The sequence below is a fragment of the Branchiostoma lanceolatum genome, chromosome 1, assembly GCF_035083965.1.
Source record: "Branchiostoma lanceolatum isolate klBraLanc5 chromosome 1, klBraLanc5.hap2, whole genome shotgun sequence".
Taxonomy (NCBI): Eukaryota; Metazoa; Chordata; class Leptocardii; order Amphioxiformes; family Branchiostomatidae; genus Branchiostoma; species Branchiostoma lanceolatum.
The window spans coordinates 14,495,811-14,522,822 of record NC_089722.1 but is presented as its reverse complement, the minus strand read 5'-3'; the positions used below and the strand labels follow the sequence as shown (position 1 = coordinate 14,522,822).

At 41.7% G+C, this 27,012-nt stretch overlaps 1 protein-coding gene across 2 annotated transcripts; it reads right to left on the bottom strand.

The window, feature by feature from the left end:
* Positions 1-2,535: 2,535 nt before the first annotated feature.
* On the bottom strand, positions 2,536-26,557 carry LOC136436581 (kin of IRRE-like protein 1). 2 transcript variants are annotated; one of them, XM_066430659.1, is made up of 10 exons: positions 25,869-26,557; positions 15,767-16,078; positions 12,906-13,211; positions 11,555-11,702; positions 10,083-10,198; positions 7,590-7,844; positions 5,010-5,444; positions 4,450-4,647; positions 3,933-4,021; positions 2,536-3,742 (listed from the first exon to the last, which is right to left on the bottom strand). In XM_066430659.1, exons 1-10 carry the CDS (start codon positions 25,939-25,941, stop codon positions 3,602-3,604), a joined length of 2,073 nt encoding a protein of 690 aa, XP_066286756.1. In that variant the 5' UTR covers positions 25,942-26,557; the 3' UTR covers positions 2,536-3,601. The 2 variants fall into 2 exon arrangements, with proteins under 2 accessions (XP_066286756.1, XP_066286766.1); XM_066430669.1 differs by having other exon boundaries at positions 4,450-4,602.
* Positions 26,558-27,012: the final 455 nt, after the last annotated feature.

Below are 27,012 nucleotides of genomic sequence, written 5' to 3'. Positions count from 1 at the left end.
GACCTTTGCGCTGGGAAAATGTAAAGAAGCTTGAAGACCCCCGGAGCCCTCTTGTCGTAATCCTACAGGTGGTACTTGAGTGAAAGACTGCTCTGATCCACTTTGCTCGTATCTAGTTGTATAAGACGGTATGCTTGGAAAAATGACCCCCAAAAATCTCAATATGATATATACCTGTTACATGGGTAAAAAGTTCAGAACGCTGCAGTGAATAGCTATGATGCAACCGAGCAGTCATGAAACCATGTTGCCATTGAGTCTCCCATCGTTGAAATCTAAGGTCTCTTGTTTAGCACTTTTGAAATATTTGTACATCCAGGTGAATTCGTGACTGCTAGTTATTCAAACAGAGATAAATCATGTACCATAGCCTTCTATGTATCTGGCTAGTTGTAAGGATCCTAGCATCTAGCTAGTTTGGTCACTGGCTCCTAATAAACTTTCACTGAATACAAGATGTGTTTACAGGTCTCCTTCTTTAACCGTGGAAGATATTGATCTTATCTTACTTTCCTCCTGCGAGAGTGACTGATACCTACGGCATCTAGAGAAAGAAGTTGCTGCTTTAAGAGACGTGCTTGTAGCACATCTACACCTTTATGGTACATTCAAAGGTCGGGGTATGTTCGATTTATGACCCTAACACTTGTCAATGGCGAAGTGATGGCTGTTTGCCCATTACATGCCTCTGATTCTTACAATGCCAAGATCCTTCAAGTTCGTTTCGGTCCCAAATGGACTTCCTTTACGTAAAAGCAACACGAAGGAGAGTTCCATTAGTAGTGTGTATGCTTCGCTTTACATAAGCGTAAACATAAATCTTGCTTCAATTTTCAAGGTAGTTGGACCTTGTTCGAAACTTTGTTAACCAACCCCACTTTGGAAACATATTAATATTTACGACAACGTTTTTACTTAGTAGAGTTCATACAAGTATACATATTAATGTTTCGAGATGTAGTGTGTACATTTTACTAGTCAAGGGCAACCGTAAGCATGGCCCCGAGGCTACTGATAGCTGATGTACATGATGTAATGCTTGTTGCCTACCTGAAATTGTTCTCTGCAATGGAATCCCTATGGGAAGTACTTTAACAGGCTATTGAGTAGATGGACGTGTGACAAATTGACAATCTCGCAGCACTTTATAACCGGTTTTTCCCCGGGGCGACTGAGACATTATCATCCACATTTACAAACTGGCCGTTTATTAATTTCGGGCTTATCCAATTTGTTCCACGACCCTGTACGGCCTCGGCTCACTGGATGTAAAATGTAGATGAGACGAATGCCTACTTGATGCATCTAAATGGGTTCCCTGGGGGACGGCGGGGTCGACCCATTGGAGAAAATCTGAGGGAAGACAAATAGTTCTTCTCGCTAGGATGGCAGATGTGTGGAAGGGATGTATGAAGGTTTCATCAACGGGGATCCGGCGCCCGTCGGAATGGCCGGGACATTATAATCAAATTGTTTAAAAAAATCATGTGACGAAAATGAATTAACGCCTTTACATCCACAGCCAATGATAATGTTTATGCATCAGAGAGCTATATTTAAAATGTCGTTTGCCAATATATCAGGTAATAATTAAAACATTAGCCTCCAGTTTATAGCCTTTTGCTGATGGCTTGACTAACGGCGCACCCGGCCATCGTATATATTATCATACTTTTATCTTGTTCCTTAGTTATTGTCACTTATTGTTACACTTACAACTAACATGTGCATCTCTCCAATACATGTATAATGATTATCTTTTGACGTGTGAATGAAAGTTGTTTGTGCAAGCTAGCATTCTTAGAACTATCAGTATCTTTTTTAAATGAGGAAAACATTTTGGATATCAGCTAATCATTTCCCGTAAAGAAATACTTTCATAAAAAAGTTCATAGATAAAGCGTTCCTTGCTTGGGCCTCGACATTCTAAAGCATTGGACCAAGGAAAAGTTTTAATGGATTTAGCTATGGATGTCGAAAGTTGTAGTCTCTAAATAGTGATCAGTTGCCTACACGTATGCAATTAGATGTCACATAATCAATCATAGCCACCCTGGGATAGTGTACGATTGTTGAGGGAGGAAACATCTCCAGACACCACGCTGAGAAGTTGTGATTTACGACACACAACAGTTTGCTGAAAGAGCCCATCGTGCTCCCGATGACGTCATCAAAGGCCCTTTTCCCAAGAATCAGCCAGATAAAGTTGACCTCGCAAAATGATTGAAGTTGAAAGGAATGATACATGAAAAGAAATAAAACCTCCAATTGTACAGCTTGTAACATCTTTCCCCCAAAGGAAATTTGAAAAATGCCTGATTTACGCCCACTGCTTTTAAAGATGATAGATGGCATTGATTCTGATGTTGCTTTGATTCCAGTTATCATTTTCAGTAGAACCATGTATCATGTTTCTGTAGATGGTAAAGGAAGACTTCTCAAAGATATCAATCGACACAGCCACCGGAATGTTTTATCTTATATATAGAGCCATTTACAAATTATATATAACACAATACATGAGACGTGACAGCGTTGATTTTAGGCAGTTTTTATCATAAAAACATTTATGTCCACACTCACTGGGAAAAATTTTACAGACCAGTGTCGCAAACGACAACATACGATGTCAATTTATTTTCTATTTTGAATCAAGGCGAACATCAGTAGATCATCTAAATGATTTGCTTCAAGTCACTGAAAGAATGGCAAGGTATGTACGTTCATTTGTTGCTTGCAGTTACTACAAGAACAAAGTTGACCTCCTGTTTGAATTATTGACACATGACAAAATACCGCATGTTCCACATATAATGGTGACAGATCATGCTAGCTGCTTGGTAAAGAGTAGCTAAGTCCTTGTGTCCAAGGAAACTATTTTTCAAACTTTCTGTGATGTTGGCTTATTACCACCGCTGGACAGTAGATAGTGTCAGTGAGTAGGCCTATGTTTGTTCATCGAACTGAAGAGATGATGCATGAGTGGCTCTGTTGTCTTTGAATTTGAAAATACCATATTCTACATAAGACCGTGAACAGCAGACAATCCAACCATTGGTCCACCCTTGCGTTGTTTTGCCAGCGTGTGTAGTTTTCCCACATTAAAGGTATGTCTTAGTCACGATGCGTAGTTGTGCCTGCGCTTGAAGTTCCATGTTTGGTAGTTATTGGAAGCGTGTATTGTTTCATAATTACCGTTAAAACTTGACAGCATATCCAGAGAGTCGAGTAAACTTTCCTCTCAAGTCGCCAACTGTTACACGGAAAATAATCTTGCGTGTCTGGCATGATATAAGCTTCAGATCACTGGCATGGCTTCAATTGTATGCGTTGCTTCGTACAGCGTTTGTAATGTGCAATAAAACTCCACGCGATACGCATCTTGCAGCTTTGCGTTGATTGAGAAACTCTTCAAATGGCAGAAACTCTTTAACGAACATTAGGCTGCTTACACTCTTGTATCACCACCACCTGATCCAGGTAATTCCACTGTTTAACTTTATGTACACAAATAGTCATTGGGAACCTCCAACGTCTCAGGAAAATGACCAGATCCTCATCAGCGTTGATGAACAGAAATGTCGGCGCCCCAAAAGTCCTCTCATGCCGCCGTTGTCTGATCGCTCCGCGGTGCTCTGTACCGACCGGGTCTGTCGGGGTCACAGGTGGCAGAACATCTCCGGTCTCCCCCTGATCTGGACGGCGTCCATCTCGCTTTCGGCGGCGGCTGAGGGGCGTCCGACTGGAGGATGTGTGAGAACACGGGACAGGATTAGAGAAGATTCCTTGAATAAAGAAAATTTCATATTAAGAAAAACACAATAAGTCCTAGAAAACATCCCCAGTCGTATTATACCAGTATTACAAAGGTATGAACCGTCGACAACAGCTTGCAGATTGAGTTAACGACAGTGTTGAGAAAGTGTACCAACTTGGGACTGTTGACTTCCGAGTCTTCTGTCTTCTCCCTCCGGCTGCTGGCGGTCTACTGTTGAGTAGGGCGGCAATGGCTGCACTAACCCTGTAGGTTATGTAGGAATAATCAGTCATACATATCCTATCCATCCTGATATCATTGATGAGTGTACATATTTTCGAAAGGTCAAATATCTTTTGCAAAGTAACGTAATCCCATTGAGTATTTGGTGATCTTGACTTTGAAAATCTAAAGGGTATTACAGACTCCGAGGTATTATCAATGTATACGTCTAGTAAATAAGAATCCGAATAGGTTTTTACCTGAAGATATTGCCTAGCTCTATATATCTTCTTACTATTTGTATTATATGGTATTGTATTATATTCTTTATGTCCATTTCCGTGAGGAGACTAATAGTGTTCGTACCTTAAGGGTAGTGCCTGACTCTTTATGCCCTCTTATTATTTTGATGTAATAAATTTTCCTCATGTGCATATATATGTGTGTAGAAAAAAGACTGCATTTTGTACCTGGATACGAAAGACCAATAGCTGTCCATTCTTTGTCTACTCTGGGGGGAGGGCGTGGCTTCAATGTGCCGTTCATCTCATGGATCTCTATCAGACCGTCTATATCCTTGATCTCCAAGGAACCCAGCTGATCCAGCTTGTTTTTATTGTAGCCTGGGGGAGGTGGCATCGGACGAGACACTGTCACTGATGTGGTGTCTGCAATGAAGCAACTTTGTCTTCACGTTATGGCATGAAGCCTAGGATACTGCGATTACTTATTGCGTTCATGTCTTATCATATCAATATTGATTATCTTGAGTTATATTCATGAACCAAACTGAATCAACATCTGATTTTTAAGATACAATTCAATCTCAATAAATGGATAAGATTTTGACATTTCGTCCGAACGTTTCGAGTGACATCCATCATTCTTCTTTAGCGTTTATTCTTTAGTTGATATAAAGATATTTAATACGTATGGGGTAATGTTTTACATTCAGTATCAGTTAGGCCTTAAGAAAACATTATACCGAGCGTTAAAAATAGCTAGGCAAGATTGTAATCAGAAGCTCTACCTGACTTCCTGTCGTCGCCCAACCATTTCTTGCGAAAGAAGAAAACAAAGATGGCCGCCACGGCCGCCATGACAGCCACCATGACTGATATTCCAACCACGATGACGAGAGTGTGTGGTGATCCCGTGACCTCCAGTCTGAACTCCCGTTGGTCAGTACCGAACATGTTTGTTCCCTTGCACATGTAAGTTCCCTTCCACCCCTCGGTAATTCCATTGATGGACAGGATGCTGAGTTTTCCACCGAGTATGAGCTCCTCAGTAATGTCCACACCACTCTCCCCGCCTGATAGAGGCGACTCTAGCCCTTGGACATCCCGCCAGGCCCATTGGATGGTCTTCGGTACCGGATCAGACACGATCTCACACGACAGTCTGGCTGTGTCGCCTCTTCGGACTGTGAATGTTGTGGAACGTTGCAGTATGTACGGCCTCCCTATATATGGAGACAAAAATCGCCATTGTAACTGGAAAAGTTTTGTAATGGTCAGATATTTCAGTTAGTCAGTTAGTTTTCCTTTCACTTAAAGATGTATTGCATCATAAAAGGGAGAGGCATTAATGAAATCATACTGTGATACATTATCGTATGTACATGTATATACTGGCCGACAGGGCCTTCCAAGGAAAATAAAGGTTTACTACTTACTACTACTACTTCAGACATAAGCCAACGTGCCCATGATAGTTGCAAACAACGTCTAGGAAGGTTCGTCTTCCAGGTAACAAGATACACAATACAGTAGTTATAAGCAACTGCAAAAGTTTTGTAATGGTAAGACGTTTCAGTGAGTCATTGACTGATGTAACTGACGAAAGATATCTGAAACGTCTAACCGTTACAAAAGACATCCGGCTGCTTGTCGTAACTTTTGTATTGTGTTTCTAAATATTACCTGGACGCCTTACCTTCATCGACGTAGTAAAACTTGTTCTTTGCAACTCTCCAGAAAACTTCGCCTTATCTCTATAATACGACAATGTATCATAGATGGAATGAATTTATGAATGCCTCTTCCTTTTATGATGCAATATACATTTAGATGAATGGAAAATTTATGATTACTTTATCTTGTCTAGCACTTATTAGGCGATCTGAGTGATTCTAACCCGATAGAAACCTATTGAAGTACTGCCAGCGATCAGTCAATCTTAGAGTAATTCTGTATCGAGTGTAGCTTTAAGAAAGAAAATCACTTGCCGAGAATCTAAGGCACATAAATCACAATGGATCAACGTGCCTTTAACAGGATTTCACGCTCAGAATTACGGTTTTCTTTCCTAATTATTCAGAAAATCATCCCTAAGCTGTGTCATTTAGAACTATCCAATCCCGAATCAATTAGTCTTGTTAGGATAATCGTTCTTTTTTAATTATGATTGATTTCTAACGGAAGACAGTGAAATATCCGCTTGGTCTTGATGCTGGTATATGATTGAATGCTTCACCCAGCCCTGCTGCATGTTATTGATGGGGTGGATACAAGATTAATTTGCGAGCCGTAGATGCTGCCATATTGAGATCAATATCACTTACTCCTTGACTTTTTGGGAAGGCACACTAACACGATGTTATTATTGTGCGGCAGGTGCAGCGATATTAAGGCATCAATGGGTGATATGGGCAAAAGGGACGCAAATAAAGTTATCTAAAAGAGTAAAAATTGTATCAAAGAAGTTATAAAACTACTTTGCCATCATGTGAATTCGCATTGGATTTACCGAACAAATCAACTCTATGACTGATTGTACTTTAAGATAATTTACAGGCCAACTGACGCTTATGAACTGCCATACTGATGCATGAATAGCTAATGTCTGCGATCAGGATACACATAACAGTAAACGTTAACGTTAATGCGTGTAATATGGACGTACTAGATAGCATTATCTTCAGAGTAGCATGTTATATCATAGGTGTTAGAAATACTCTAATGCCTCCATGCACATTGGACCAAAAGGACGCATCAACTTTATATTCTAATGGTACTAAAGATGATTTATAAGACACATATAAACCCTTATAAACCCTCCATACTGATGCACAAATAGCTGATGTTCGCGATAAAGATACAGATAACAAAACACGTTAAAAGTGGTATCATATAGGTTAGAAATACTGGATTGGGACTATATAGGTCTGAATGGCACTAGAAATGATTAATGATGCATCCATGTATTATAAACCTGTCGTCTTTATGGCAGCAAAACATAAAAAGGTTCCTGATTCCCTTCATAGGAGGCAGTGAACGTAACTATGGCGAATGTACTCTACTAATGGATGGTATTAGCGGAGAAGATGTAGAAGATTTCAAAGCTTTTTCCATTAAAGGCACCAGTAGCGATAATTTAAGAGTTCCTTGCCGCTTAAGCTGTTGTAAGTGTATATATTGCCTGTGGCGTTATGAGAATTCAACGTGAGTTATAGTCAAGATACACAGCATTTAGAGCTAACTATTCCTTCATAATGGAAAATACGTGATTTCTATCCCGTTTTAATTCATTTGTGATATGAATATGAAGTATACAAACGATATGATTTATAATATATCTGCTTCCAAGGAAGGAACTTAAAACATACCAACAACATCAACATATGTGTCTCTTGTAGTTGCAGGGAAGCCCTCGTTTGTGGCCACGCATTGATATGTCCCCTCCACGTCATAACGCACCCGGTGGAACCGCAGTGGGTTGTCCCAGTACAGACTTGTATCCTTCCGCCGCCATCTTACCCGGGGTGTCGGGTTACCTCTGGCCGAGCACTCTAGCAGGAAGCCATCTTGTCCGTACATGACACTGACCTTGCTATTGAGGGAGGGGTCTATCCAAGATTGATCTGTGAATAGAAAACGCGTCTGTGAAAGTTTCTCAAATGTCAACTATGTGGTATCGTTCCTTTTCGATCAGTTATGGATCGGTAATCGCGTTTACAGATATTCAAACCATCCACGTCATCACCCTATGGGGGGCAGAAAGGGTCATATTCAATTGCCATGCCCTTCAATGGACATGCAATGCAAAATCTGTCACTGGCATTGCTATGACCCAGAAATACCACCCTAGACAGTTAAAGTACCCACTCGAGGAGCGTGACCAAGTACTGTTACTAATAACCAAGTAATAGTCAAAGCATGGCCGTCTCAACGATATGACATATTCTAGTACATAATCGAAGAGCCTTTCTAGCTGGATTGGATGGTAGTAAACATGTAATGAGAATGCACTTTGTCATCGTTCTGGGGTATTACTTGCTATATATTCTGTAAGTCCATGAGGTGCTTTTCAGTCTCGTAGTTTGACAACCCTTTGGTGTTGCAAATGCTCCGGTCACATTTCCAAATCGGGGCGTGCCCGGTCGGGCAGTTTGTTGGAACGAAAAGTATGATACAAAAGACAACAAAACACACAGAAACATTTGAAATTCCTCTATGAACATGAACATTAACATAATCTGTGTATATTTAGTGATATACACTTTTATTTTTCGTTTTCACAAGCAGTCCGGCCTGGGCCCCGTTTGCAAATGTGACCATAATATTTGCGAAGATGCCAAAAGGAACCATTCAACACGAGAGTAACAGCCTTTGCGTTTAAACAAACCATGGTTTGGAAGCTTGTCGTTGTATGAACCAACCAACTAAAGGCCCCCTCTCACTGGACCCGCGGCACGCTAGCGGCGTCACTGCATCCTAAACTGGATTTGTGTTACCATTGACTTTATAATGGGAATATCATTCAAAACGTACACGTATGACCAAAAAGACAACAAAACACATAAAGTTTAAAAAGATTCGTTTTTGTCGATGAAATTCGTTGAGTGCTTTGTCAATTCGATCAGCCGCAGCGACGACGCCAGCGTGCCGCAGGTCCAGTGAGAGGGGGGCTTAAGCAAGTACAACGGCTGTGCATAAGAACTACAATATTGGTGTCCATGGAAATAACGTGTCTTTCCAAATAGTTTTGCTATTGTACAGATATTTATCTGCAGTTTGTTTGAAGTGACATTCGTGTCAAAAAATCAAAGTCAGTCCTGCGCCTTGGGTACGATCTTTGTGTCGTAGCTATCTAGAAGGAAGACGTATGGATCTGATGGATGTATAATTTGCATCAGCCATATTCCCTGAATACAGACACGGTGTAAAACACGTCCTGGGTGCATTCCTCAAACACTTATCGATGCAACTGAGATGTTTTCCAAAAAACTTTAGATGAATACAGATTGTTCAGGTAAGGTATAGAAATGCCGAAAAGATTTATATCCTCAATATTTCCCGCTTCCATCACAATAACTACGGCGAGAAGCAATCTAAAGGTTAGCCGGTGGAGATTGGTCGCACCGGGCTAGATTGGCGGGGAATCCCTGCGGTTGCTCTAGAATACACTACGATGGGCACAAATCACCGGGTAGCTTTAACTGTCTTCTCTCCGTACGGGGTAGATAACGTTTTTATCTCTGATGGATGATTTCCATCTTTGGTGAAGCACGTCTTGCTAAATATCACATCAGAACTAGTACGAAATCGAACATATGTGTCGGCTTCCGTTGCAACAGGCAATATCGCAATTGCAAGGCCAAGGTAACTTGTTAAATAAACTATCAGAACGCGTGTTGCTCATCTTCCACAGTGGCTAAGAATGAAGCAGATATGTTGTTTTGTGTTTAATTTTGATTAAAGAATAAACATAAATCATACAGAGTAATGATTGTTTTACAGAATGTAAAAAAAAGTATATTGTTCTATCATTTTTTCATAGAGGAGTAGAGTTTTCTTTTGTCTAACTAGAGTTCTGAGGTCTCATACCTTCGTCAAAATATCTATTTGAGTCTATAATCTGTGAATCTACAATGTCTTAGAAAGTGATACGTTACTACTGAACGTTATTAGTATAGAATTCTATGGAGTCCTGAGTCATCATACCTTCGTCAAATGATAACAACATTATTTTTTCATGGGTGTTATTATGAATGTTGTGAATCAATAATGTCTGGAATGTCATACGTTGCATCTTGAATGTTATCACCATCTGACACATGCTGACTTGTTGTTTGTATACCTGAAGATTGAATACTTACATAATACATCTAGGCTGACAGTGCCCATACCGGGAGGAGCGATCTCGTTGTCTGCATTGCACTGGTAAATCCCGCTGTCATGCTGACTCACCTTCGGTAGAGACAATGTCTGCCCTCTGGGAAGAAAAGGAGAGGTCGTTCATCAATCTGCACGAGCCCTTTTTGCACTGTCACTGATTTTTGCTACAAAGTTATGGAAGCCTAAAGGACCTTCTTGCAGCTGGTCAGAAGGTCGTAACTCCGCTGGGATCTATATAGTTCAGGATCAATAAAACATCAGGAGACCTACCATAACCTCGGGTCGTCAGTTTTTCTGCTGACACATGAGTAAGGTAAGGCCGCCATTTGCCATGGTATTATGAAAAGCGCTGTTTAAAGAGGCCACCAAATTCCATTCAAATTTCTTCATATTAAAAGACAAAAAGAAAACTACACTCCTCTTAACATCACAAAACCTACACATTACAGAAAAAGTGGGATCATTCGTCTTCCACTGTCTCGGACAAAGGAGTCAAATAATTTAAAAATAGAATGTAGTGTTAGTATTTAGACTAGAATAGTCACATGCTATATTGTTACCCATTGTCTTTCCGCCCTTCATGCTACATGAGCTTACAATTAGCCTACCGGCAAGAACTTGCATAGAAACTTGTTATATGTTTACGGCGCAGATATTTTTACATATCAATGGTAATCATAAGCATGCATCAAATTATTAAGCCGTATAACCAAATTATCATCTTCCCATTCTATAAGTTATGATGACCAGGTCAGTCAAAGTAATACTCGCCTGGTTTATCATTTGCATGGCATTTATAGCTAATTGGCAATTCGAGGGTTAATTTAAACTGGCAAGTCGGCATGGCGCCCTTATAGATAAGGTCGTTGACTCAGAACCTGGAGGAACTGATTTCGAATCGCTGATAGGTCCCATTGTTGTGCCCTTGGGAAATGCACTTCACACCAATTTCCTCACTCGACCCAAACGTAAATGAGTACATAGGGTCGGCTAGTGACGTTCCCTGCAAAGGACGTTGAATAGAGGTCCCGTGTTCAAAGAGAGACACACTTAAAGGACGTCAAAGGACTAACCATATTTAAAGATAAGAGTAGGGGCCATTCCGACGTGAGTGTTAATAAAACTAGGTAAAGATCAGAACTCACACACGTATACGTACTCACGTGTTGTATTGACAGAACTCTGAACTTTCTGTACAGAGTAGAAAACTACACCCGGGGTCTTGGCCCCTGGTACCTAGTGCGCAGGTGCGTGATACTAAAGGCGGGAAAACCACTAGATAAAGATTGATCTCTTCAGTACAAACCTGGTGTGTTACGCCATGAGACAGTTAATTTACTGGGTATGCAATACCCAGTAAATTAACTGTCTCATGGCGTAACACATAATGCAATACAAGCATACAAAAAAAAGAACTAGTGCAGTAGGATACTGACACCAGTTATGACGTCACCTGTCATTGATGCCCTGGTTTAAGGTCCCTCTCAGCTTTCTCCATGTGACGACAGCTGGCGGGTTACTGTCCACCACACACGTCAGGTTTACCATGTCACCTTCCTTCGCACGTTTGGACGGATCTGGAACTGTTACTGTCGGTGGATCTGTTAAGTTTGAAAATTATAAAAAAACAACTTCAACAATTGTTTATATTGCAAATTCATTTGTTGGTACAGGAGTTGATCTTAAGTACAGACATCTATAGAATTGTAGAATTAAGATGGAAAAGAAATCTCAATGCGAAAGTAATTCAGGAGAAACAGGAATTTATAGATTTATTTTCCTCACTACACCACCAAACTAGGCTCGTTGTGATCCACTCAAATGTTTTGGGTTACAACCGGATTGTGATGCTTGAAAAGTTTAAATAAAGGTTTTACCCATCAGGATAGCATCCACGAGAAAGCTTGTTTCGTAAAGATATAGTTCCAGGAAAAACGCTATCCTGTGTGCGTCATGTCCTTCAAGGCTATGATATCTTTATACTCAAACCACCTCCGTGTCCATCTATAACGTTGCAGAATACTCTAAAGATGTGCTGACACAGTAGGTAGGCACTTTTCCCTGCCTGTATGGCTAACATGACGACATGACGTCTGTTACCACTATGGTCATCTGTCTGGCTTCAAATGTGTCAGTTGAGCAGAAAGATCTCATTTCAGTACTTCCATATCCCTTTCAAAGCACAGCATCTATCCAGAAAATGTCCCCATTTGTGGATTATTGCCTCACTCCCATAAAACGAGCAGTATTGTCCATATGAACATCATTGCCGGCGCACGAGGTATTATAGTCAATGGGAATTGGAAAGGCGAACTGACAATTTTGTAACATCCTTTTGATGCGTTTTTGATCAATAGCTACTGTAAAGGAGAATACCTTCAACTTGTATAACAGTTAATGCAAACATATGTTGATAGCTGTCCATTTGAATATATAGCCTAGTAGTATTAGGCTCTGTATTCGACTGGACAACAAGGGGGCCCAAACCTACAGGCCGCACTCTTCCTTCAAAGAGCTATTCACCCCTAAAAATCATGACCATTGTATGTCCAGAACACGGAACATCAAAACCGGGAGTTCTGCAGTGGTATCATAAAAAGCCGCTAGGAGGCTCAAAGTCTAACCATTGCCAGGTCTCATCAAGACCTACCCACATACTGAATATCAAGACAAAATTTAGACAATCCATCCAGGCTTCTCGAGTTATCGTGTTCACAGACAGACACACAGACGCACGCACTCGAAAACATAACCTTCTTGGCGAAGGTAACCAGTATGTATGTGAGTATACTGTGGCTACTTACAACTGACGGATACTATTTTTGATGACGTCAGTGGTCTGACGACTCCCTGTAGACCTTGGTCCGCCACACAGGTCAAATTGTTCCCGTTGTCCCATTTCTTCACTTTCGTAAGCACAAAATCGAGTGAGATTTGCTTCATGTCTTGGTTGCGCGGAGTCTTCCCTCTCTTTAAGAGTTTAGTTCCGTTTAGCCAGGACAGAGTCGGTGGGGGATATCCTCCTTGAGACGAACAGGTGAGAAGCAGTCGTTGTCCGACTGGTGTCGGCCTCTTCCCGCCGTTTATTTCCGGGGGCTTCGCCAGAGGAACTGAAATCAGTTTGGAATAAGTAGCATACGATCTTATCAATCATTACTCAAGCTATCTACATATCGAAAATCATGATGATCCGTCAACCTCGTCTTGAGTCAATCCCTTTCAAAGTTTGAAACAAAATCGGCTCCTGCAGTTCCAAAAACTTAAAAATCATGACCCAGCATGTCCAGAACACGAGATGTCAAACCGAAAGTTCCACTGCAGTACCATAGCAAGCCACCAGGGGCCCAAAATCTAATAATTTCGAGGCATTCTCGAGTTATCGGGTTACACACACACAGACACACAAACGAACGCTGACGAAAACATTACCTTCTCGGCGAAGGTAATGAGTACAAATGGTTAGTAATGGCTAATGCGGATACGCTGTTTTCAGGTCATTAAGTGGAAAAATATCATAAACTATATGATATACATTACGCAGTAACATTAATTCGTACTGCGAAACCACTACAAAGTTCATTTCATAGCAGTGTTCCGCGGGTCCTCTATTCTTCATCATGATTGTCTGACTCGATCACAACGGTTATTTTACTTGACAGCATTACCTTTCAAGCTTTGTGAATGAACATGCCGAAACTGAGCATTATTACCTTCAAAAATTTGTCCAAATCATTTTTCTACCATCTGTTTTCAGACGAAATTGTTTAATATCTGTGGCCCCCTTGCGGGTGTGATTGAGACAGCAGTATGATTGTTTTCTATGCAGAGCGGCGTCGCCATTGTTCAAACGGCCGTGGAGAAATGTGGGAGGGCATCATGAATACGGTTCCAGTTATGGGGAGGGGGGCAACATAGGTCAAGGCCAGGCTACGAAGGTCACTGCGCTTGGGGCGCAAATTTCTGCTGCAAATACGAGTATTAAGCAAGTGATTTATTTTATTTTACAATTTCTACCAAAGAAATGTTAGTTATAGATGGGCTTTTTTTCCTGATTGAGTCCTCGGGTTCTCATTATACTGGAGCTAACGTATTACTGTGGGGCTTTAATTTAGTACAACATTATGCGGTTACATGTACCTTTGAGAATACAAATCGACCGTGGAATTTCGGCGTGGGTGTTGTTCTAAACTGTTCATTCAGTATGATTTCTGCACGAACTGCTTGTATTTGCAATTGTAGAGAAGAAATCAGTACTGTGTAAAATCATTCGTTATCTTTGACACACAGTATGCACAATGTCTTGGAATATGATTTATGAAACGATTTAGGTTTATCCCACTACAGTTCTTACACTATATTACACGATTGTTACATTTTTTGTTTACTTCTAAGTTAGTTGCATAACTTTATAATGGCCTGCATGTTTGCTGCTAATGTTTTAGGACCCAACGTTTCAAAATGGCGGATAAAACCGTTTCCCGCTTTTAGCACAGACTAGCTTTAACATTCAGTTAAAGCATTTATGCTGATAGATCGAATTTCAAATGATTTCCAACAAGGCTTAGCTTGAGACAAATTTACGGCGTGACAGAACGTGTGTGAAGTTCCAGCTGTCTTGTTTATTACGGCATGGAGTGTTTTATTACTAGGCTTAAATCGATGCCATAAGCAGACCAATATATTTTCAGATGTGACAACTCAAACATGCAAAAATTGGTAAATGCACGGAATATTTGTTTGCTATAAATCAAGAAAGATACTGAAACCAACGGTTGGCCCCGCCTAATTGTAACCAGATATACTGTAAATGCAGAAATGTTCGCGGTGGTTTTATGTTCGCGGTTTTCGCGGCAACGTGTGAATTTTTGAACACATCGATCCTAGGTTGAAAAGTCTGATACTATCTATTTCTTGTCCTTTTCTAAGCTGGTATTAGATACTTATTAGCCGGTACGTCCACCAGTTAATTAGTCATTGTGTACATCATGCATAGTCTTGCACCATATGCCAAAAAGGTTAAATACTTATTAAATATCTAACCTCCTTGCATATACCAATTATGAAAGCAAGGGGAACACAGATCCAATTTTGGTCGCGGTACGGTCGCTCAGCGATTGCCGTCTACTGGCTACAACATCAAGTTAAAGCATCTATTGAGATAGATCGAATTTCACATGGTTTCCAACAAGACTTAGCATGGGACATATTTACGGCGTGGAAGAACTTCCTGCATGCTGTCTTGTTTATTGCGACGCAGAGTGTTATATTACTAGGCTTATGTCGATGACATAAGCAGACTTGAATATATATTTAACTGTGACAACTCTCACAATGCAAAAATAAGAAAATACACATGTACATATAGAAGATTCCTAATTTGTTATCAGAAAAGATACCGAAACCCCACCTAGATATAACAAGATATTACAGGATAAATCACGTTTAGCAACTTTCTGCTTAGTAGTAAAGGTTTAAGATTTATTTTCATTTTAATTCCTAAGAGTCATTATAAGTGCAGTTTTAAGATTTATTTTTATTATCGTTTTTAAGAGTCATCATGAGTGCAGTTTTAAGATTTTTTTTCTTCGATTTTGTAGTTCATAGTTGACCTTTTACAAGTCGCTGTACTTTTTGTTGCGTCAATGTAAAATCATTGCCGGCTCACCGATGACTGTAAGAGCGGCATTGGGTGCCGCGGGCACGGAGGGTGTGCTGCATCGATAACCCCCCGCGTCCCCCAGCGTCACCCCCCGGATCTGCAGGTTGTACTCCCCCGCCGAGGTGTCCCCGATGACGAAGTGTCGTCCGTATCCAGCCGTCACCTTCGTGCCCATGGAGATGATGCGGAAGTCGGGAGGTCCTTCCCAGACCACCACGTCCTCACCGGTCAGCCCGCTGAAGGTACACGGCAGTGTGATGGCCTGGCCCCGCAACACTGCTGCAGACTGGGGCTGCACTTTGTACGAAGCAGCATTGGCTAGGAGAAAAAATAAAAGATAAAACAAAACATGGTTAGAAATTGGCTGTGTATCAAAAGGAAATCTATAACTCCGGATTCTCTAATCATACATCCAAGGTGATCAACTATCTTCAAAAGGATGCTTATCTACGTGGTTGAGTGCATAGTTACACACAAGTCAATACACAAATAACTCACTCGACAAGCAACTGAATAGATTTTGTTTCTATCTATCTTTCTTTTTTGCATTGCAAATTGCAATCTATCCAGTTATCTTTTTGTACTGTGTATCTTCTTATTTGGATGTCTATTCTTCATCACTTATGAATACAAATAATATCAATCTTTTTTGCCCAATATCATTTCAGGATCTACATTGTAATGTCATCTTTACCCCTTTTAGCTATTCTAAACCATCCCTGTACAAATTCTAGACTTTGTAAGATTAATGATAGCATTACCACTCAGATTACTCTTACTAGAACTATATAACGCCTTGGCGAAAATAGCATATTGTGTTACAGGTAGTGAGTGAATCTTCTACATAAAACTTTCCGGGAGGATGGAACTTTGCTTTCAATTTCGGCAGCCTTAACACATGATCAAGTCTCTTGTTACGGACGGTGAAACCTTTCTTCCATTACGATCAGAGTCGGAAAGGTCACCGCACAACTGATTTATGAATCTCTGCTCTTTTTTATTGCGTAGCGATTGCTGCATATCCATTACGAGCAGCTCATCCCACCGTAGACCCGATATATTGGCCCTCGTTTCGGTCAATATCGAACGGCAAACGCTGCAAGTCCGATAGGTCCCGCCTACATACCCCCCGAGGGAGCGACTAAGACATAATCTTGCACTAACTATCTTCACGCGACGATGCACTTGTTTATGAAAACGGAATATCATCACGGTGTTTTTCAACATTATAACGGTTTGCTCCGATGCACATCCAGTGGTGGTATCGCCATTGGTCAGATGTTTCCTGTAAAGAAATCAGGTCAGCTCAGGAATCGTCTGCGCCAGAGAAAAGTTATTTGCACACAAGTCCCGGTTCGCTACGGTATGGAGGACACGCTCCAAATTGTTTTTGCTTGAAGAGTGATAGGGTCGATTGATTAGACCCAACTGTGGTGAAATCTTTTATCCGGCAAGCGAGCACTACACACGAAGGACCTAATGGAAGAGGACGAACCAGGAAGCCAGAATCGAAGACCATCAGATATTCTGTGAGAGGAAAGGCCATTCTTCACCCAGATTTCGACCAAAATTGAACGTTAAGTTACAGACTCGCTTCCGCTTCTTTGATGGCACGCGATGACTTGAGGGGCTGGAAGTAACGTCGTAGCGAAAAACACAATATATTGTGTCCCCAAGCTACTCAATAAAGGTACTAGAGCAGTATATTGTCCCCTAGAACCAACTGGAGCTCCCGTGGTGTACATATTATAGCCTCTGGGTAGAATTAAGTCCACCGGGACTAAGGTTTACTGGAAAAAGATGACAGTCGGAATACACAACGTTATTTTCACCATATGCTCGACAATACGTCACCTTCCCGGATTAATGTACTGTGCTAGACTAGGCCAGACTGTAATGAGTTCCAAACCAATAACGTCGCCAACGTAATCATTAATAACATTACAGTTACTCAGTCATAATTTCTACATCTTTCCAGCAGAAAATACAATGGTAAAACAATTAACAAACATTGAATAATCATTCGTATCATTGTTTGTACTTGTTTAGTATCATCTTCTTTCCTCTTATATTTAGTGCGATCCTCTTAATTGTGTTCACGGATGCAAAAGACCCTATGTATCGAAGCTATTGAACACAGTTTCCTTAAAGTTAAACGACTTTTTGTGCCTCCCGAACTCATCTTCAGTAAATATTAGGGTAAAGCAAATAACATGACATTATCTCTAACATTAGTTTTGATATCTGTTTAGGCCTAACATGAAATGATCTCTAACAATCCTAGCAAACTGAAATAGTGTCCTTAAACGACTTTTGCTACCCTTCCCAATCTTTTCTTCAGTAGATATAAGGGTTAAAGCAATAACACCATGAAATAATCTCTAACATTATTTTTGATATCTGTTTAGGCCTAGGAAAAATGTTATGTTTCCTGCTACCAGGCGACCCAGGCAAAAAGCTGCCGACCCTAGCCTTTTTTAGGTCGACTCCTAGCAAGGGACGTGAAATTTTTCGATATGACATCTGAGTGATGAAATAAAAACAGACTTCCTGTATTTCATACTCTTAACAGATGGGGGCTTTGAATAATTGATATATGAATGTGAATCATACATTGTAATTCTTTTTTCTTTTCAGTTTATACAGTGTATTTATACAATGTATATCTGCATAACTACAACAGGCTGAGTGCCTGATATCGATACATCTAATTTTATATTCATTTGCTAAAATGCATTTGTTGGATTACGTTGGTCTAAAAAAAAACATTCACTTCTGTATCCGTGTTGTATCATCATTACACCCAGTAGTTATCCATCTAAGTAATGAGGCTGTTGTAACGTGCTCGATGCACTCCCATGTTGCGACTAGCTAAACACCTTCAGTATCCGTCATATCAAAGACGGTGTCCTTAACGACTTTTGCTGTTCTTTACACTCCAGTCTGTATCTGGTTAGAGAAAACATTCATTTCTGTTTCCGTGTTGTATCATTACACCCAGTAGTTAGCCATCTAAGTAATGAGGCTGTTGTAACTTGCTCGAGGTACCTCCTCAAATACGGTATCCCCATTGTACGTCTAGCTTCTAAACACCTTCAGTACCCGTCCTATTAAACATGGTGTCCTTAAACGACTTTTGCTGTTCTTTATACTCCAATCTGTATCTGGTTAGAGAAAACAGGAAATCGAGACGGCAGGAATCCATTACTGACCCGAGGGTATGTATAATTGCATTTCATTGTGACCACCCTATCGGGCTAAATGGTTCAGTTCCAGCCAATGGACCTGAACAGAACAGTGAGGACAATTACACCATAAATGTTTCATTGTTCACCTACAATTTCATTACCGAATACCAAAGGATTTCGTGAATGATCAAGTGGATAGATATCATTACGTTCTTTTTATAGCTTATCCCAACTCCCGTGGTCGCTAGGTCGTAAGAAAAATATCATATTTAACCTAATACAATGAATAGCTGAGATCGATAGAAATATATACCACAAAGGCATGGACTGTCGAAGGTGGTATATAGGGGAGTGTATCATTGTTGAACTGTTATCAAATTAATGAATGAAGACCTTTACTGTACACATATACCCAATGGGCTAAGTACAGTTCATAACAAAAAAATGTTATACAGATACGTCTATATATTGTCAAGTGACTACATGAATTATGAAAGAAAACATTGGATATAAGTATCGCAGGCATCATAGTGTAGATTGCACAAGAATGACATTTGTCCCAAAACACTCCGTATGTACTGTGAATGCATTTAAGTTCGCGTAGTTCTTATTTCGCACTAAGAGGAAAATGGAGTGTTCGCGGTGGTTTTAATTTCGCGGCAGTACTATAGTCACATACTACTACAGTATTGAACAAAAATGTTCGCGGTGAAAAGGTCGCCGCAAAAACCGTGAACATAAAACCACCGCGAACATATCTGCATTTACAGTATTTCAAAAGATTGCATGCATGACTTGATTAAGTACTTTTGACAAGCCAAGGAAACTTTTGTTTATAACTCTGTCTAGCTCTGTGTATGATGCTAGGCGATAATTCACCTTTAGCCCTCAAGGAAGTTTGCGGTACATTTAGCAAGGATGGCTTACGTAACGGAGCTTTACTCAAATAATATTTCTGGAGAACTGACACAAAATGATAAGCCAATCTTACAGGATACTTTTGTTTATACCTGTCTAGCGCTATGTATGATGCTAGGCAATAATTCACCTTTAGCCCTCAAGGAAGTTTGCGGTACATTTAGCAAGGATGGCTTACGTAACGGAGCTTTTCTCAAATGATCTTTCTCTAGAACTGACACAAAATGATATGCCAATCTTACAGGAAGCTGCCTCCTTCGGGTTTTCTTTACTTAGACGTAAGACCTCCTGAGAATGATAAGTATTTAATAAGGTCGTGAATGTGCCGGGAGATACTGGGGTTAGAACAATGAGTGTCTCAAAGACGTGGCAGCCATTAATGTGGATCTGACAGCCCGTTAAGTCTTCAATTGTGACTTCAACCCTTGAGAGGGACTGACTGTCACATCGCGTTGACGCTCTTTCATATCCACAGCATGCCACGTGATTTATTATACATACGGAAGTGGAGAGAACGTATTTAGAATGCTATAGATCTTGACATTCATCATCTTAGAAGAAGGGATTTCCCTTGAGTAAACTTTAACTCAAGTTCGTATTTCATTTCCGGTGTTTTCTTCCTTAGTCAAAGAGAGACGCATGGTGTTGATGACACATCCAATGTCAATCTATCTTTTGGCGATTTTTCTACAAGGAATGTTGTTTTCAAAATCAGAGGCGTAGGTAGGAGCCTGTCTGTTTCATTGTCTAACCAAAAGCCATCTGCCACCAAAAGTCAAGACCATACCATGTCCAGGACTAAAGTTACAAAAACTGGAAATTCTGCTGCAGTACCAAGGCTACACTCCTAGGGGGCCTAATCGATTTTGATCCCCGTCTTCACAACACCTACCTACATGCCAAATATCATGACAGTCCATCCAGGGGTCAAAAATTATTCTGACTACAAATCCGGAAATACAAACAAACCCACAGACACACAGAGAGATACGCCCAATATAGTACCTCCATTTTTTACGGAGGTAACAATGTAAGTTTGAATTTGAAGTAGTGAATTCGTTCCGGTAATGCCCTGTGGTTTGTGAGATCACATTTGTCACGGAAGTTTCTAATCCCACCCTAGAGGAACAACAGCAAACCAGGTTCATCAATATTGTCACTGCACGCATGTTATGATCCCCCCATCCATCAATGGAACGTTTGACATCTTTGTGTTTTGATAGTTTTGTTCTCCTGATCCCGATGGCTTCCTTGATCCAACGTGTACGTTTGTTGTCCTCTCTGCCTATGACCTCTGCCCCTACCCTTCCATTACGTAGTTGTTTCTTGCCATGTTGGTCTGTCACAGCACCGCTGAATTCTACGTGTTTTACACCGTGAAGTTGTGCTGTTCTGCATCATTTAACCCTATCCTTTATGCATGCTAACCTCAAAGCACAAATATTAATCATAGTAGAATATCGTTTACATTATCTCAGGCACAGTGGCACTGGCTTATTGGGTTTACTGCTATGGACTGTCCATTTGATCCAACTAGATACAGCTAACTTTGTACTAAAGCGTTACTGTAATTATCGGCCAAAAGGCAACCAAAGCAATGTTAGGGACCAATAAATGGAAATAAAAATGCTGAAATCTTTATTGTAGTGACATTTACTAACACTGTCTAGCACATTTGTGTAAAAACCTCATACTTTGAACATTTTCAAACCGTGCAAAAACATGTCATATGATGATCCCCTTAGTTTCGCGAGCCTGCAAAATCCCGGCGACGATTTTCAGTGAGTTCTCACTTAACAACGAAGCCATATTTTTCATCATGAACGTCACTATACATTGTGATAGTATTGTTTGAACTAATCATGTATAGAAATGACTAAATAAACTGACTTTTAAAATCCGATTTTCAGGCCCTAATATTGCTTGGGTTGCCTTTAACACAAGTATACTGTGTACTTACTATAGCACACCAGATCACTCTTTCGCTTGCAAATATACCTGGTCGTCTCTTCACGCTGCTAAATCAAATTAGACTGCCTGGCTTGCTCTGGGAGATAGGTTAATACCTTCTCGAGGTCTAGGTCTTGAAGTTCTGCTGCTTCAGCGGTAATCTGTTCTCTACTTCTCCAGACTATGTCAGACGGATGATTAGGTGGCAAGCACCCGGGCTTCGGGTCAGGGTCTGTCTCCGAGACGCTAGGATATCATTTTCCTGGAACTCTTCAGAAGGTGTCGTGACAAGAAAATCCCATCTTCTGTAAGCGTGCAAAAACTGTCGGGCAGAAGAAGTAAGTATCAATGCGATACCACCTCCAGGGTTGGAAGGATACTGTTTATGATGTCGTAAACATCGCTGTCACGCTATTTGAAAACGCGAAGGTGTCAGCCTTGCAGCAATCTCAAGGTGTGCTGATAACGAAAAGTTTTTATGACGGATGTTTAAACGACCGTGGAGTTGCCTGGGCGCTGGTGGCTCAGTGATAAAAACCTGAATGGCGGTGGGCATAAGGTCAGGTCAGGGGAGCATCTTGCCACAAATAGATCCCAGGTAAGCCGTCTTCGCTGCGGAAGGAATCCATCTACAGGTGCGGCCACAGGAAGATAGGGCTCATGAATATTAAACAGATGCCCGCGCGGTTTTGATGTGTCGCCAATGTGGCAGCCCGCCTTGCTCTAAATGATGATTGCGCCTGCTAACAGTTACCGGGGCCGACATATCAGTGACAAGGTCTCCATTATCACCCCGACAATTCCCAACAGCTGATGGTAGGCACACTCTGTCTGTTTGTCATGGCTTTTTACTGCCCTGAGCACTGCTCACACGGCTAGATGTGTGTACATCACACGGGGGCAACCGTAAGGTTTGGCGGGAGGCTCGGAGCGTGGCGGTACGTGCGAATATTCAGCGTGCATCTCCCGTGAAGGCACGCCTCCAGGTGGTCGTTACGCGCCCCACGGGACAGGCGTCAAATTTTCTCCAAACTTCCGGTTCCAGTGATAGATTGGGACATACTTATTACGGTTGGGAGGTGGTTTGTATACATAAAGGTGAATGTTTGCTTCGTCGTGTTGGCATAACGGTTAGGGTGTTTGACCCGGAACCCGGGGGTCCCGGGTTCGAATCCCCTGACAAGACACCGATGTTGTCCCCCCCGGAAAGGCACTTGAAACGACTGTCCTCACTCCACCCAGGTGTAAAACTGGTACCTGACTTCGGCTGGGTAGCTAAAATGTAGTGGAAGGAGAGGGATGGGCTCCACCTTCCAGCACAGTGCCCTAGACACAGTGGATGGCAACCCACTGCCTCTACAGCCTCAAAACGGCCGTGGAGCTACCTCCACGTTTACCCTTTATGCCTTCACGCTTCGTGCTAGCGTTTAGGCAAACAGGAGCTAGTCACAGCCTGGTTCAGTCGTCAGTGTAGCACACTTACACGGGAATACAAACACTAACGCCATCACAAGAAGACGAATAAAAGTTATATCTGCGAATGTTTATAATCTGAATCTACAACAGCAGGTCCCTCAAATTCCAAGGCAGCTTACTACGGGGTCGTCAAGTTAATGACCACGGGATATAAAACTCGAGGAGATACATTAAAACGTAAGGCCCTCCCATCGAAAGGTAATGACAGTGAGAGCACTCTTTGATTCTCGATGCTGTAAAAGGCAAAAGCATTCTGCAATGTTAAGTACCTTTCTGCTCCGGCTAGCACTGTGCAGTAGTGCAGTAGAGCATCATGAATACAGAAAAGAAATTACTTGAGTGAAGCAGCTCAAATCGCGACGTGTCTGTAAGAGTCCCTTATCATTTATCGAGCAGTGGGGGAGAGAAATTCCTGGGTGGATCTAGTTATAAACAAGCTCTAAGAACGCACTCATCCACCTTCAATCTGAGCCCTTTCACATTAGGAGAGGTACGAGATCGATCGATGTTTAAAACGTTACCAGGGAAACAGAAGGTTTGGTCAATGCATGTACAATTAAGAATCTGCTTTGTGGTAAATTGCTTTAGAGTGGATAGGACGATACTCAGGAAGCACGCTCATCAAAAGATGGATTCTGTCCATTAAGATATTGTCTCTCCTGAAATGTCAATTAATCTGCCTTTTCGTCCTCTTATCTTACGCGGACACAATCTCACCATCATGTTTAGAATCAATACGGGACTTAAGCTTGTCTACTTAGAGCCCGAAGCTTTCATCAACTAAGATATCTCCTTTACAAGAAAAGTAACCATATACATTAACTCGGGTTTTTATTTCGTGCATCATAGCTAAGTATGTATTACTAGAATATTGGCTATGGCTATAAGCAATTAATTTCACGGATGAAGCACTGAGGATTGTCCGCGGTGGATTAGTTAGAAGTCTAAATCATATATACGATTTCATCTACGCCATGCGCCAGTATAGAGTTTTACCAACTAAGCCGTCTAATGTATTAGAAGAGTAGAGTAGGATGGGAAACCACAGTTGGCGTGTGGGTGTTAAATTTTTCATGGCCGTCTTTAATTTGCGCGTTCAGGGATGAATCCTGACAGAACTCCGGAACAGCGCGCTGCCGTGATGTCGATCAGAGAGCGGGGGAGATTAATTGGAGTGCGCATGCTTCAGTTGTAGCCTTAATTAGTAACTTGGCGTGGTGTTGATAGATACAGATCGAAGGAAGGTCATCGTAAACAGTCGTTACAATAGCGGTGGTGGACATGAGGGGAAACACAGCCGTTATTTGAGAACCAGACCAGGAAGTCGATGTTGTGGATGATTTTTCTCTCTAGCTACCCATGCGGTACGAAAATGATTGCGTACCCGAAATGAAAACTGATCTTCTTTTTTCATCATGACGGTGGAGATGTGTGTCACAGATGGGTGGAGAGGATTCACGGTTCGATTGATGGCGGAAAGTCGAAAATCATTTCTGCGGGGTAACGGTAAACGCACTCTGACGTGAAGAGAGATGTGTGTACGTAATGTTGACGACATCTTCTGACATGTGCTGACTTTTAAGTAGTGCAACCCAACATAGAATTCTGTTGGTTACAACATACGAAGGACAGATATATGTTCGCTGAAGGATCTTTTAGTGCACTAAAGTCAAGGCAGCTTACTGGTGATTTCAGCAAGAAATAGGTGCCACTGGTATTTTCCTAATGACGATATAGGCGGAAGATAATTTTGTGCATATCACACTCTTTCTCGAATAGTCGCTGAACTGTTGAGATATTGAGGATGACACTGTCATTATTGGACGAATTCCAACAGCGGTTTCATAGAATACTGATCCGAGCCCTCCCCGAGGGTTTACACAACGTAGCATTGAAATTATAGCAAGTTGTTAGAAAACACTGCGAAAGTTTACATACGGACCGCGAGGCAGCTCTGGGCGGGGAGACTCGCATGCAGCCCGGCCGTGTGTAATGTATCAGCCGTTAGGGCCCTGCGGCAATTTCGTGGGTAGACGGATGTAATTCTCCCCATGGGATTGACATGGAAGACAACGGATAGTTCACGTCGTTCGGATCCTGCCGGACCGTTCTGCAAGAGCGCCGGTGATGGAACGACAAATTCACCGGGTTTATTCGATAGAAAAATACGAATAGGCCTTCTGCATGACCAAGTGTTGAGGCTCAAGGCTACAAGTACAAACACATATCTGTTCAACCCTGGCGATACATAGAGAATACTATTGAACAGCAAACGTTTCGTGCGTACCATTTAGGCGTTGCCCTAAACGAAAGATGACCTACAACACAAGTAAATGGGTATGGGGATGAGTGCTTACAGTACATGTCTAGTGGTCTGAATAGCATATGGAATTTTCATCAACGGTGGTAACAACTAGAGTGCCTTCAGTACCGTGGATATCGCCATAAAGTCGCCCCATTTCCCATCGCAATCAAACGATAGACGTTTGATATTTGACCTGTGGTGGTAGCACTCGACCCGTACATTAATATCTCCTATAGGGAGAGCAGAAGCTAATCTAAGAAGACCGTCTCACCTCGCCATAATGAAGCTATCACGTACAGGAGGCCCGCCACGACACCTCGCACACCACACGGAGCAGCAGCCATCACCGCCTGTAACGCTCAACTGGTCTCGGATTGCCGGCCGATCGCCACTCGAGCGTGCTTAGCTCCAACTCCCCACAACAGGAGGTCTTTCAACATTTCATTGGTTACCGACTTATCGTCGGGAATGATCGAATCAATAGTCACTTAGACTGTTCATCTATCAGTAGTTCTCTGCCGGGCGATCGGGAGAAGCGCCGCTGCATGTAGTTCACCCTGACGACAGGACGCACAGCTCGGGAATGGATCTGATCCTAGAGGCGTCTCCAAGATTCGCTCCCTCCTACCCAACAGGTTGTCCCCGTGTTGACATACGAGAGAATAGATGAATTTTTAACCATCTAATTACATCAGATGGTGTCTCCAAATTGGGAAGGGATGTTTCTCCGGACGGCCCTCTTGTCTGACATAATTACTGCTACTCGGATGGCCGCGCTGCGTGGCTGATTGCACCGAGGCAATGTCAACAGCACCGTAAAGTAGTAATTAGTGCGGCAGGATGTGTTTTAGTGGAAATAACTTTAACTGGGAGGAGGGAAGCTAGGAAGATTAAAAGGAGCGGCAGAAATGACAGCAGCGTTCTTATGACCCCGGATAAGTGCCAGTGAGAGTTGTTGTTAAAACGCGGCAGCACGCTACACTAGTCATGTGACAGATGTAACATCAGCATTACCATAATGAGCAAAGCGTCAACATCTTCGATCAGTCCATCGCTGCAAATTTCATACACTTCCAACTCAATCAACGAGGACAAAGAGAATAGCCTTAACCTCAGACAAGCTCTTTTCATTCTGGTAGACTGACAATTGAGAATAATTACAAAAGAGGGACCTGTGAAGAGCAGATATGGGGAGGTAGTTAAGGAAGGTGATTACAGTTAAGGGCTCCAGCGAGGAGTGTGATAATTAGTTCCCTCGTGTTTCACAAAGCCAGGTATCTAACTATGCAACTTAAGTGCCTCCCTTCGCGAAAAATCAATCAACGTTCGTCACTGTCTTTACAACTTATTATTTCGTCAAGCGGAACAAGTTGTCATGGCTTTTACACCGACATGAAAGTTTATGTTTATGGCCC

What these genes read in the sequence shown, in the direction of transcription:
- LOC136436581 (XM_066430659.1), bottom strand. Translation starts at nt 25,941, where the DNA reads ATGGCTGCTGCTCCGTGTGGTGTGCGAGGTGTCGTGGCGGGCCTCCTG. An exon ending in GATAGCTTCATTATGGCGAG is followed by an intron (nt 16,079 to 25,868) that starts GTGAGACGGTCT and finishes TTTTTCTCCTAG; the next exon opens with CCAATGCTGCTTCGTACAAA. An exon ending in TCGGAAGTCAACAGTCCCAA is followed by an intron (nt 3,743 to 3,932) that starts GTTGGTACACTT and finishes CACATCCTCCAG; the next exon opens with TCGGACGCCCCTCAGCCGCC.